This window comes from Lepisosteus platostomus, chromosome 1 (genome assembly GCF_059453375.1).
Source record: "Lepisosteus platostomus isolate fLepPlt1 chromosome 1, fLepPlt1.hap1, whole genome shotgun sequence".
Lineage (NCBI taxonomy): Eukaryota > Metazoa > Chordata > Actinopteri > Semionotiformes > Lepisosteidae > Lepisosteus > Lepisosteus platostomus.
The window spans coordinates 65,255,981-65,270,118 of NC_142611.1; the positions used below are offsets into that span (position 1 = coordinate 65,255,981).

General features: G+C 51.7%; 1 protein-coding gene and 1 long non-coding RNA gene across 3 annotated transcripts in view; one reads left to right on the forward strand and one right to left on the reverse strand.

The window, feature by feature from the left end:
* Positions 1-7,014, reverse strand: LOC148678471 (uncharacterized). The gene is made up of 2 exons (XR_015939175.1): positions 6,937-7,014; positions 1-412 (listed from the first exon to the last, which is right to left on the reverse strand). It is a non-coding gene; the product is annotated as an uncharacterized LOC148678471 (long non-coding RNA).
* The window catches only part of nr1d4a (nuclear receptor subfamily 1, group D, member 4a), a 23,192-nt gene continuing 15,889 nt past the window's right edge, over positions 6,836-14,138 (forward strand). The window contains exon 1 of one of the 2 annotated variants that reach the window (XM_088633589.1): positions 6,836-7,399. In XM_088633589.1, coding sequence (XP_088489715.1) covers positions 7,384-7,399 — 16 coding nt within the window. In that variant the 5' untranslated portion in view covers positions 6,836-7,383. Of the gene's footprint in view, positions 7,400-10,472; positions 10,605-14,138 lie in introns of those variants that run through there. The other variant, XM_088633588.1, reaches the window with a different exon arrangement.

Below are 14,138 nucleotides of genomic sequence, written 5' to 3' on the forward strand. Positions count from 1 at the left end.
TCACAATGACGACGAGTGATTTAATGAATACAACTGTGAAGGAAAACAGAACAGTTAACAGGAGCTCACAGAGAGAAAATAATATGATCAATTAGTAAACCTACACATTCCTAACAATAAATTAAAAATCAATATTTTACACCACTGGACATCTCACAGTCAAACAGACATAGCCTTTAAGTCCTGTATCCCAGTCCACCTCCATTCGCTTTCCTGTCCCTGGAGTATCTCTCTCCCTCGTCCCGCCTGCGTGCTGTCCACCTCCCTCCTCCCTCTCCTCTGTCATCCTGCCACTCCCTCTGGCCTCGTCATGCGCCGTCCAGCTCCCCCTGTTCCGGTCCAGTCCCATCATCCTCCGCGGCCTGCTTCTGAGGACGTCCCCTCAGCTGCCGCGGTGAACGGCAGTGCCAACCTGACAAACGAAGAGGAGCATCTTTAAAGGTCTCGTGGTCACCCAGAGACAGAGCCGGGGTGCAGCGTAAGGACAGGTGTATCGGCAAAGTGATCATTCATTCAGGTTGGCAACAGAGCAAACTGGGGGAGGAGAACTTCTGAAGAGAGATTCTGGGATTGATCAGATTTCAGCATCTAAACAAAACCCCATTCTGTTGCTCTGTCTCCTTTCCCACAGTGCTGTGCATGGGCATTATTTGCTTTTTCCAGGTCTTCCTTCTTCTCTCCTCTTTGTCCACCGTGCTCACTCTTTCACTCCCTGTCCTCCCTCTCTCCCGTCTCTCTCCCTCCATTCCTCCAGACCCTCAGCCCCCCTCCTCCACTCTCTCCCTCTGATTGAGAGACCACAATGGTACCGCAGTGCCAAAACCTGCCAGGTTGTTTCGATTAAGACGGGGGCTTTTTGCAAAACAGAGGGTTTTCAAATCGATCCCAGTTTTAGAAGGAGCGAAGGAGGGATGGCGGTGGTGGTGAAGAGGGGATGGAAAGAGAGGGGGAGAGAAGGAGAAATGCAGATGGGGGGGAGGCGCAGAGAGAGAAGGAGGGAGAGGAGGGACAATGAAGGGAGAAGAGGACAGAGGGAGAGGGAATGGGAGAAATACCGCGGTGGAAAGGCAGCCTGATCCACATGTGGAAGTCATTCCCTAATTACTGCGAATCCGGGAGTGCAGGAAGAGGAGGGGGCTCTCTTTCCAACCCCTCCTTCCCTGCAAACAAGACCGGCTTTGTGAGAATGAGGGAGAGACAGACGAGGAATCAGAGTGAGGAGTCTGGATTGCTCACTAGAACAGTAATCCCTGATCTTCCATGTGATTTCTTGCTGTGTTTTACCTCTAGTGTGCTGCATTACAATGGACTGTACTATACAATGCTGTACTGGATTATAATTGGCAGTGCTATACTGTATTATACTACATTATAATGTGTAGTTATGTTCTGTACTATACTACACTATAATGGGAAGTGCTGTATTGTACTGTACTGCATTATAATGGTCATTTCTGTACTATACTACACTATACTACACTGTCCATTATAACGGACAGTGCTGGGCAATACTATACTATTCTCTCTCTTAATCTCTTAGATCTTATCATATTCTGTAATATAATGGACAGTGCTGTACAGTACTATACTGTACTGTATTATAATGGGCAGAGCTGTAATATACTGTACTAAAATGCATTATAATGGGCAGTGGTGTAATATACAGCATTAAAATGGACACTGTTGTGCTATACTATACTGTACTGCATTATAATGGTCTCTGCTGTATTATACCATACTGTACTATATTGTACTACACTGTACTTCATCATTCTCTGCTGAACTGCAATACACTATACTTTGCTGCATTATAATGGATTTTGCCATAGTGTTCCATACAATACTACAAAATACTTTACCGTACTACACTGTACAGTGCTGTATTATAATGGCAGTGCTGATCTGTGCTACACTATACTGTACTATAGTTGTACTACACTGTACTGCAGTGTACGTCACTATAATGAACTGTACCACACTGTACTGTGCTATAATTGGAGTGTACTGAACTGTACACTATACTGCATCCTGATACACTATACTCCACTGAACTGCACCACACTATACTGTACTGTATTGTAATGGACTGTACTGAGGTGTACAACACTACAGTGCACCCTGCTGAACACACTGTACTGTACCGGTCCGTCCTTCACCTGCTCCCTGTGAGCTCTGCCGCACTACACCGCACTGTGCACTATACAGTGTGAAGACCTTCCTCTGACCTGTTCCTGGACTGTGGCAGGACCCAATGAAATGATGTCTGTGTGTGAACAATCAGTAGCAGTACCTCCCTGAGCTCTCTGGATTCTTTCCAGGTCTCCCAGCTCTTACAACAACCTGTGTGTGTCAGTGCGTGTTGTGACAGAGCGTGTGGATAATTACAGACTGTGCTGCAGTTTTGTAACCGAACAAGAGATGCTGCCAACAACACACCTGCAAAACACCCCCTGCCCAGGGCACTGCGAGCTCTGTCACACATACACATAGACACATGTGGACACACACACCTACACACATCGCCTATCCCCACAAGTATACTGTATACAACTACACACTTACACATGCTCTACATACAATTACACACATACCACACATGCTGTCACCATATGCTTACGCACGTACACACATACACACACATACTCTCACCCACATGCTTTCACACTCACACACACACATACCCACACAAACTACATGCTTACACACTTACACACACACATACCCACACATTCTCTCCCCCACATGCTTACACACTCACACACACACTTACACACATACCCACACATACTCTCACTCACATGCTTACACACTCACACACATACCCACACAAACTACATGCTTACACACTCACACACATACCCACACAAACTTCATGCTTACACACTTACACACATACCCACACAAACTTCATGCTTACACACACATACCCACACATACTCTCACCCACATACACACTCACACACACACTACATGCTTACACACTCACACACATGTACACACACATACGCATACCCACATGCTTACACACACTTACACCATTACACACACACCTCTCACACCTGCACACACATATGCACATGTACACAGGCACAGATGCACACCCGCGCACACAAATGTGCGTGTTAACACACAGACATATACACACACTGTTCACTCCCATTCTGGCTTTAACTACCGTTCTCTACGCCACTGAAATAAAACCCCACATGGGAATAAAGCAAAAACCAAACAAACGCTTCTGGAGCTTTTGAGTTTAGCAAAGGGGCCGTTTGGCTACTCATGAAATGTAATTTCCATTATGGGGACATCTGCACTTCCCCAAGTTATCAAGTCTTACTGTGGGGGTGTTGTCTCAAACATGGCCCCCTGCACAATGGCCAAGTCTACCCTAATGGCCTGCACTCCTCTGAAGTCACTCCTACACTCTTCAATGTGTCTATATAGTTGGGGCAGAGTGGTGGCTCTGCGCCCTTGGCTGAGAGGTTGCCGGTTCAAATCCTGCAGCTGGCAGAGAAATCCTACTCCATTGGGCTCCTGAGCAAGGCCCTTGACTACAGTGGTGCCGTACAATGGCTGACCCTGCCCTCTGACCCCAGGCTCTCTCCCTGTCTGTGTGTCTCATGGAGAGCAAGCTGGGGTATGTGAAAAGATAATTCCTAATGCAAGAAATGGTAAAGGGTTAATAAAGTGATGTTATTATTATTATATTCTGACCCTAAATGACCAGGACAGCACTGTGTCCATCCACGTGCACACTGTGATCATGCACCTCTCACCTATCACTCACTCGTGATCCAACAGCGTCTCCTGCTGCTTAACCAGATACGGTTCCTCCCTTGGATTTCAATATCCCAAAAGTGTAGTGTATCTACGCACACACGCACGGACACACGCCCTCTAGTGGTTTGAAGTGGAGCAGGGTTAAGGCAATCAGTTCGACCTTTCTTTGGCAACAGTGCCGTCTAGCGGTGAAAAGCAGTTCAGTTTCTCCCACTTGGGAAAGTGATCCTTAACAGGCTTAACGGATGAATTTGCACATTCCCTCCCACTAAACATCGTAATGGGTGTGCGATTGCACTGGGGAAACGGTAACGGTAAAAACAACATCTCATTACAAGCTAAAGCTGTGATCCACAACTCAGTAAGACGGTAGTGTTTACATATTGGAATTAAAGATCACAGCACAATATAATTTCTCTTACTGTAGACACTTCCAAAGCATATGGCAGAGTTTAGGAATTTTCTATAGGGATGAACACGAACCCACCTTCCAAATCAGGGCGAATATTTTCTCAGTGCTCAGTCCTAACCGGGAGGAATATAATCACAGACGTCTGTCCCAAAAGTGAAAAATATTATCCCAAGGATCTGTCCTAACAAGGGAAATAGTTTGTGTTTGCATTTTAAGAGTTGTTAGTTGCCAAATGCATGCTATTTCAGTTTAGCCATTAACGACTGAATACACACAAAATACTTCTCAATACTATTTTAAAATATATGTAATCATACGCGTACAGGACGAAACCCCAACGACGACGTAGGTCTCTCTTTCTAACCTACTGATCTACTATCCTTGAAACCTTTGTTAATTATTCTTCATGGTGAAAATAATGGGGTCGAAATCCCGGACAATTGTGGAAATTTGGAAATTCCTCCCGGACGGAGTTATAAGGATCAGAGTAGAGAAAATATAATAATAATAATAATTGCTTACACTTATATAGCGCTTTTCTGGACACTCCACTCAAAGCGCTTTACAGGTAATGGGGACTCTCCTCCACCACCACCAATGTGCAGCCCCACCTGGATGATGTGACGGCAGAACGCTCACCACACATCAGTTATCAGTGGGGAGGAGAGCAGAGTAATGAAGCCAATTCATAGATGGGGATTATTAGGAGGCCATGATTGGTAAGGGCCATTGGGAAATGTGGCCAGGATGCTGGGGTTACACCCCTACTCTTTTCGAGAAGCACCCTGGGATTTTTAATGACCACAGAGAGTCAGGACCTCGGTTTTACGTCTCATCCGAAGGACAGCGCCCGTTTACAGTATAGTGTCCCCGTCACTATACTGGGGCATTAGGACCCACACAGACCACAGGGTGAGCGCCTCCTGCTGGCCCCACTAACACCTCTTCCAGCAGCAACCTTAGTTTTTCCCAGGAGGTCTCCCATCCAGGTACTGACCAGGCTCACACCTGCTTAGCTTCAGTGGGCTGCCAGTTGTGAGTTGCATGGTGATATGGCTGCTGGCCGTGGTATATGGTAAACCCCACCCCAATCAGAAGGTGGCCTGTACGGTTGTCGTGTTGTGCAGAACTGAGGACGCACGACGGCGTGAAACGGTGTGTCCTGTCTCTGCGACACGACCAGCTCATTCAGGCGCACTTCGCTCGCGGCTGGAGCGGACAGACCGGGAACTGTCATAATAAGGGAAAGCAAAACCAGTTTCGCGAACACACCGCAAGGGGGAGCCCTCTCCTTCCTCCGGCCCGGCGCTGCGGCCTGCCGGGACGGTGGAGCGGTGGGCGAGGACGCAGCCCCGGACTGGGGGAGTCGGGATTTTAGGGGGAGGGTACCTTCCATAAGTATTAAATTCACTATTCATTTTCTTCTCCTTTATTCTGGATGTTTATCCTGCAAGCGGATGTTCCTTCGAGGAATAAAGTTATTATTTTAAGTGGAAACTAGTGGGAATGCGTTTATTTAAAACCGAAAACAGGAGACACTTCTGTACCCAAAGGGTGGTGGGAGTGTGGAACAAGCTGCCCAGCAATGTGGTTGTAGCCCATTGCCTGACTTCTGTCACAGTCACAGCTGGATTAGTCAGGACAGGAGGCACCACTTTACACAAAGGGTGGTGGGAGTGTGGAGCAAGCTGCCCAGCCACGTTGTGGGACCCGCTTTCTTTGAAGAAGAGAACCTCGGATCAATTAAATACAAATACCACAATTAGTTGGTAGATAATTGGGGGTAGATGGGGAAATAGCCTCATTTCACCGGTACACTTTCTTATGCGAAACGCGGATCCTCATATGCAGCAGCTTCTGAAGCGCCGCTCCTCCCTGTCAGACACCTGCAGATCTCCCTCAGCAGTCTACGCGGTGTTTTGGCATAACCTGCCGCGCCCGCCGTGGGATACTGTATCGACATGCGGTCACAGCGCTACTACTTTCTTCTTCGCTTCTCCGCCGCCATCGCCAACAATTTTTGTGTGTGTGTGTATCGCCACACAAATAATAAATTAACAGCGGCTTGACCTAGTTTCCTGTTTGCGCTCAGCGGCGGAACAACAGCCGAAAAACGTGACGAGCCCGAGTGAGCTGGCTGTCCGCTCTGCTGGCGTGTCTGCACGGCGTGCCCGTGCCCGTGCCCCGCGTACTCTCAGCGTCCTGCCACTTTTCGGTGCTGGGGAGGACGGGGGGGCTTACGGATGCAGAAGGCACGAGAGGAGAGAGAGTGGGGGGGTGGAGAGGGGCAGCGCGGAGGAGGACAAGTCACGGTGAGCTCCGCCCCTACAGCATGTGCTGTTTTCCTCCCTCCTACCTCCCCCCTCCACCACCACCGCTACCTCCGTCCCGCAGCACACACACTTATTTTCTCACGCGCTGTTACTTTGCATAAAATGTGTGTCAGTAGGCCAGCGCTCCCTGCAGCTCACATGCTCGGCGCACGAGCCGGGGCAGCGGCAGCGCGGGCCAATGTCGAGCCAACACAGCCCACTCGCCTCCGCGCTCCGCCGGCCAATGAGCAGGCGAGAAGTCGGAAAAGAGAGAGAGCAGAGCAGAGGAGGGAGTAAAAAAGATAGATGGTGGAGAGAAATCCCCCCCCCCCCCCCCCCCACCAGCACATAAAAACAAAAGCAACAGAGTTTGAAGCGACAAGAGGGGAAAAAAACAGGCTTTGAAACCAGTCGGTCACATTTCAGGATTACCTGAAAACGTGCGGGCGCTTTTATTGACATTCAACTCTCAGGCGCGGGGGCTGCCGGGCTGAATTCCTGGAATTCTGCTAAAGCTGGTTCTCCGTTCGCGAGCGAATCACTGGTTTGTCAGGGGTACCTCACACCAACACGGGCGCAGCGAGACTTCAGCAGACAGGAGAGACAGAGCGGTAGAAAAAAAAGGAGGAGAGAGAGAGGGAGAGGAGCGAACGAGCTATCAAAGCCTTGTACACCTGCATCCAGAGCGAGGGGTATTCCAGACCCCACATTGCCTTCACCGTCAGCGCGCGCCTCGGCTGTCCATGCCCCGCGCGCAGGTGTGCCCCCGGTGTGCCCTGCCGGAGACCAGCTCTGCTCCCCGGCGATCCGCGTCTGCACGGACAGCAATACAGCCAAGCCGAGCGTGAGAGCAGAGCCAAGCTCCCGACACGCAGAAACATGGACAACAGTCCTGGTAAGCATCTGTCATGATTATTCAGATGTATTTTGCAGTGGCAGCGCTGGTGCAAAATTGTATTTCTCACTTGCTGTTGTTTTTCACCACCTGACCGTATTGCACGTTTTTAAATGAAGTTGGGCGAATGCATATTAGGTCCTGCGTGTCTGTTCTGTGTGTGTATGAAGTGTGTGGATGTACAGTCTAAAGCCTATTCATAGCATGTTTATATTTGCAGTCGAGTCTCTAGACCGTTAGGCTGGCGGGCGGAGTTCCTTACTGCTCATAGGGTCCTAACTGGAACACACGTGTTTTCTAGAACTGCTCGGTGGGGCTGCTTGCAGCCGCCTGGGGAGCCCTCCTGTGTTTTTCTCGCTATAGAGCGCAGTCTGGTCGGGTGCTCTGCCGGGTGGGTGTGTGTCGTGTCGTGTCGGGCTAGAGAAGGGCGAGGAAGGGGAAGGTTTTGTTTTACCTGCCTGGCAGCGCTGCTTCCCCGTGGGCATGGGTTCCGTTATCTTACCGACGAGTGTCCGGGTTTCGGAAGGGCTCCGCGGCGTTCGTAGCCCAATAAAGTAAAAGTGCTCCGGACCGGCGAGGCGTGCACGGACAGCACCTATAAATACGACCAGTACGAGCGAGTTCCCTCTCTCCGGTGAAAAATGTGTGAATGGTGAGGATAGCGCCAAGTGGCCGATTTACCCTTTTGGGAACAAAACTGTTTACACCGGTATTGTATTTTTACCCTACGACCAATCGCATAATATTTCCCCACTGGTCTGCCGCGCACTTTCACCGCGGGGGCGCGCCTGGCCCAGCCACTTCCTGCTTCTCAGCTTGTAAACAAACTCACGTGTACAGCACCGACCTAAAGTGCCCCTTCAGAGAGCGAGGAAGTATCCTCTCGCCAGATCGATGGTTCCCTCCCAGGTACTGTACAGCTCAAGCGCAGGTCGCGAGATTTGGTTTCTTTTCCACAGTTAGCTTGTGCCTCTCCCCCACCTCCCCCGCCCGCTCGCAGGATTTTAGGTTGATCATTGAGGTGTTCATTTAAAAGAAGTTTTTCACATGTGAAGAATAGTTGGGCCCCGCTGTCAGGAATCGGTCGTGGTCGTGGAGGTATTTGAACGGCATCCCTCGCCCCCTACCCTCCCCGCGTTTCCGAAAGGCGCCAGTGGGCTCGTTATTTTGTGAGCTGTCCAGGTCAGGTCAGTGTGTGCCGGTGAACCGCTTAATCGGAGCTAAGTGCTGTAATCTGCCAGGTGCGTCATCCTCCGATCCTGAAGGTGCCGGTGATTCACGTCCCGTCACGCTGCAGTCGGGCACGTTTCCAGGCCGGTGACGGCCGGCGTGTCCCGCCTCACCGCGTCCTTTCTGGGCGTCAGTACCCTCGTGTAGCGCACTGCTTGTAGGGAACAGGTGAGGGTTCATTCAATGCTGAAAGGAAAGGAGACGCTTCTCCGCCTTTCAGGATGGACAACACCTTTACCCGGTCCTTTGCAAGCCCCCACATGCTGACGCAGCTCCCTGCTCGAACGTCTAGGTGCGGGTGACAGGCGAGACCGCAGCTACACGCTGATCCCTTCGATAGCCCACTCAACAGCAAGAACATCAGCAAGGAAAACCCCGATTCTTGACTGTTGTCATAAAAGCCGAGTGTTTTGTTTTGTTTTTAATCGTGACGGCTATGGGAGCAATACATCGCGCTGAAATAGGTAGTTGATGCGAGGAGCACAACACCATATTGACCAGCGGCTTCAAAGTGGAGGTGACCGCTGTGACGGGGAGTGCTGAGGGACACCCGCGGGCCCGGGATCATGAGCCGCCTGGACGCTGAGCGCCGGCAGTTCACAGCGAAGAGCTGCCACGGCGCTCAGGACAGGCGCTCGGCTACTCCGGGTCCGAGCGTGAAACGGAGACAGTGACCGATACAAAGAGAGAGCAAAAGTCCAGCGGCGCCTAGTCTTCTCTTTCTGAGGCTGTTAGCTCATCCTGCAGGGTGGTGACGGGGGGGCGATTGGGCATGATTTCAGAGGTGGGGAGCGGCAGAGCGGAGAGCAGGTGGCTGCCACGCAGGAAAAGACGGCTTTTTTAAGCGGTGCGAATTCCGATTCAGTCACTCTCACGGTGTTTCTATTTAAGACGCACTCCTCTATAAAAGGCAGACCCATCCAGTGAACCCCCCAAGCTCCCCCTCTCTCTCTGAGGGTCGCCCGCTTTCTCCCGCTCACGGCCAAGTCCGTGTCCTTGAGCTGCGCCAGAGCAGAAGGATACGGCGCGACTCCTCGCTGCTTCTCACCTTCTGCGGCTTGTGTGGGATCTAATTACGCACACGTGAGCGCGAGTGTGTCTCTACCACAGGAGCGCGAACTGTGTCACAAAGTACCACTTCAGAGGGCATATTGTCGCACCTTCCAAAAAGACCGAAGTCCGCAGAGTAATTACTGCGCCTCCGCAATCACAGACAGCGCGGTGAACAGCAGGGCGCGCCGTGCCTGCCCGCTGCCCTCTTTAGTTCACGGCTGTGCCCCCTTGCATCCGCGTTTTGTGTCGAATCGGGGTTCGTGCAGCCGGTGGGCGCTCGCTCGCTCGCTCGCTGCCCGCCTGACGCGCAGGACCCTGATCGCGCTCCACACTCACTCGTCACGTGGACGCACTGCCTCAGCCGCGTGCTGCGCGTGATTCTCTCTCTCTCTCCCCTTCTCTGGATATTCCCATGGGGAGGTGTTTTTTTTCTGTGTGTGTGTGTGATGGGGGGTGGAGGACGGAGATGGGGAGAGCTCTTTTCGGTCAGTAGGTCAGCGATTCTTCGCATCGCTTCCAGTCACATCACGTTTTCCCTGTTGTTTCTGCAAAGCCGCGTTACACGCAGCTGCGCCTGTATCCCTGTTTTTTTCCGTCCGTACAATCTAGCTAAGTGTAGGATATTGCTTTATTAGCCCCACTTTGAGAAATGGGTACCTCGATGTTATTAGTAAATCGCAACATCACCCCCCACACTCCCCCCGCCTCTCTCTGTCGTTCCTGTTTCATTGGCCGGAAACGTGACATCCCTGGCTCGTGGGAGATCAGATCAGCGCGGGTCGTGGCGCGAGGATTCGAAATGTGAGCCTGTCACTCGCGGGCAGCTGGAGACAACGTGAGGCAGAGAAGAGGGCGAGGGAGGAAGGTCGCTGGCGAAGCGTGGGGCGACGCGAAGGCATGGTGTTAGTAGGCTCAGCCTACGGTGAATATCGAAACTAATCTTCTTTCGCTAGCATGCTGATTTTTTCTACGTTCTCGAATTCGAACCTCCATTTGCCAGTGGCGTGCGCGCAGGGGTTCGGAAAGTCGGGAGCCGTTTTATTTCGCGGGGGTCTTCCTCGGCGGCGGTGTCTCGCGGGGGTTTAAGCGCAGAACCTTCTCGATCCCGCGCCCCGGCGAGCTCGCGCCTGACACGCCGCCAGGGTATCTCGGCTTCCGAGTCAGCTGTACCCGAAACGTGCCTCGCGGAGGATCGCCCACTGCGGCTCTTCCAAGAAAAACAACCATTATCCTCTTTAAAAAAAAAAAAAAACTCCCTGCTTCTGTGAGAAGGTTGTATCTTCGGCGAGTCCCCTGTTGACGCCCTGTGCGCGGGGATGTTAAATATTTGCACTTCCCCAGCAGATGTTTGGTATAGGAACGGATGTGGAGACCAGTTAGTCTGTATTATTGCTGACTTTAAGGTCGGTGTTATGGCTTCACGTGTACAATTTGTATTTTGATCATTAGGGACGTTTTGTTCCATCCCCTAAACCTTTGTGTTATAAAGACAACAGACACAATTTTTCCAGCTCAACGGAACGCGCAAGAACAAACGCATAGCACAAACCTCTGCGAAATGAATCACGTGCTGGTGGGTTAGTGGGCTTCTGGGAGAACTGGCCCTGGGGGGGGAGTGTGTGTGTCTGTGTCGCTGAGTGCACTGCAATGGACTGGCGTCCCATCCAGGGTGTACCCCGCCTCCACCCCTTATTTTCCGGGAGAGGCTCTGGCTCCCCTGTGACCCTGAAATGCATGAAGGGGTTAGAAAATGTTCTTCAGGACTCGTGCCTTTGTATGCGGGTTGTAATCAGTCACTGTGCACACTGTCTGCCTGGCTTTCTGCTTTCTGGTGGGACTCCCACACCCACAGTGCTCACCCAGCCACCCACAGTGCTCAGCACGTGCTGTGCAGTTGGCCCAGGCAGTGGGGGGCTCACAGGGTAACAGGGGCGCAGCCTGACAGATGCTCCACATGTTCCACATGCTTTGAGCTCCATCTCTCCGTGACCTAGGGCTTTCCTGGGAGAAGATCCAGATGTGAATGTGCTAATCTGCCCCATCCTAGGTCTGCTACTGTTGCTTAGAGGTATGGAGACTTCTGAGAGACACCAAAGGGAGGTGTTTCGCCAGCACAGAGGCGAAAAGCACAAGGTGCCCTTTCTTTCATGTCTCACGGAAAGTCCACGCGTGTGCGCGCGCACGCCTGTGTGTGTGCGTGAAGAATCCGCGAGCCCTCCCCGCCCGCTTGAAAGCAATGAAGGAGCGCGAGGGGCCGGGTGAAATAAACCTGAACTGCACACGTCAAGCAGACGGAAAGGAGGTGAAGAGGAAGGCGAGGCGAGGAAGGAGGGAGCTGTGCCGGCAGAGGCTGTGGGAGCCGGTAATTAGGCAGTGATTGCTGTAATTAAAGTGGAGGGTTCGTCATGCTGCTGTGGTTCAGCACGTCGCATAATTAGGTCTTCTCAGATTCATATTGTGACATTGGCCTACTTTCCTACATTGTGTTTTTTTTTTTGTGCAAAGGATGTAAAAAATTGAGGCCGGAAAGAGGAACAGTTTCTGTAGCGAGACCCACTTGCTGTTCTGACCTGCTTTCTGTCTGTTCACAGCGGTCTGTGGAAAGTGTTTGCAGGGCTGCCCTTTCTTCTGTTGGCTTGGGCATACCTCCTCACTCCATCCGTCGCTCAGGCAGCGTCTTTTATCCTGGAAAGGCATAATCAATCAAACTGTTTGTGTTGGATAGGGAGCTGGAGGCCGGTGTGAACCTATTTCAAGGACAATTAGAATAGGAAGCACAATGGCCCCGATATTCTTAAACCTCTCCTTTAAAGCTTTACACCTTTGCCCAGCTGTCAGTAGACAAATATATTTCTAAATCTCTCCATTCATTTACAGATTTCTGGTTTCCAGGCTCCCCCTAGTATTAATTTCCCAGATTTCTGTCCCTTCATCCCCCTATTCACACCCCTACCTACTCTCCCATCATCTTTCACTTCTCCTTACCCACCCCCCTGCCCCCAATTTCTGCACTCGCCCACTGAGCCCTACACACCTGAAGGGGGGGGGTGGGGGGGGGCTGCACCTGAGGCGACGTTTGCTCTGCTTTTTCCATCGTATTTTTTTTTTTGCACGGCTCAGCCCCATCCTGTCGCTGACCAGTCGGACATTTTTGCTCCCTGTCTTCCGCTCCGGCGATGCCTTTCTTGCCGTCGTGGCCCCCCCCACTTACAATGACACAATGCAGGAGTAAGGTCACAGGACGAAGACCGGCATCGGAACGTGCTCCCATGTGCCAGGGCAGAGGCCAAGAGACATGGTCAAGCAGGGAGGCTGCAGAAGCTCCTGTCCCAGCCAGCGGAAGGGCGTGGGGTGTCATTTGCCTGCCAAGTGCTCACGTTTCTCAGCCTCCCGCTGCGCTGTGGGGGGATAAGCTCTTGCATGGGCACGCTGAGCCTGCGGTGATCCGCCGGGATGCTTTTCCCTGACCTCAATCTTACGGGCCGGTGTCTGTGAGTGTGTGAGCCCCTGCTTGACAGCCACCCCCTCAGTGGCACTGCGCTTACTGGGCTAATCTAGACTTTCAACACATTGCGTGGGACATGTGCATCCTGAGGCAGGGAAACTACCTAATGCTGTGCTTTGTTTCGCCCTGGAGAGCCATTTACGCTGCAGGGAATACAAGGGCACAAGCGCAGTGCCCCACCTGGGATTCGAACCCGCGACCTTTCCGTTCAGGAGCGTGCAGCTGTGACCATTATTTCAATACCGCGTCCCACACACAGGACAGTCTGCTGCTGTTCTCTCTTCTCGGAGTGGCACAGCTGTAGTGCTCGAGTTCTTAGATAAATATATCTGGATGTATCATTACACATAGCCAGCCTTTCCTTAAATTGATCCTTATCTTTCCATCTGGGATTCTAAGAACAGTAAACTGGAGCGGGGCTAGACCGCTTCCCGGGATATGAAGTTGCCAGCTTGCTAGAGGCGTGGGTGCTGGAGGGAGGCCAGAAAGTGGGAGAATTTCACACGGCACTCCGACCCGCGGAGGGTGGTACGGGGGTGGTGGGCAGGTGGCTCCCTGGCAGGAACACAGGTGATACAGTCTTCGAAAACAGCCCAGCGACACGTGCTTGGCAGAGCAAGAAAAACAAAACAAGGCCAAAAAAAAAAAATGGAGCATGTGCACAGTGCAAAAACAAGCGTGCAAAAATAGTGTTGAGCTGTTTGCCGTCTCGGGTTCCCTCCCACCTTGAACCCAGCAAGGGTGCAGCCTTGTCCCAGTGTGCCAGTGCACCACAGTTACTCTGCTTGTTTTTGTTTTTTATTCTCACGGCTTTTCCAAGCGTGCTTTGAACCGAGAGCTCCTTTCCTAGAGCCCCAGTGCAGCTGGGATTTTATAGATCACCCTGAAATCACCAGTTTTCTGAAGAACAGGAACAATTCCATCTTGGCTGCTGAATCAGCTGATCTGTTG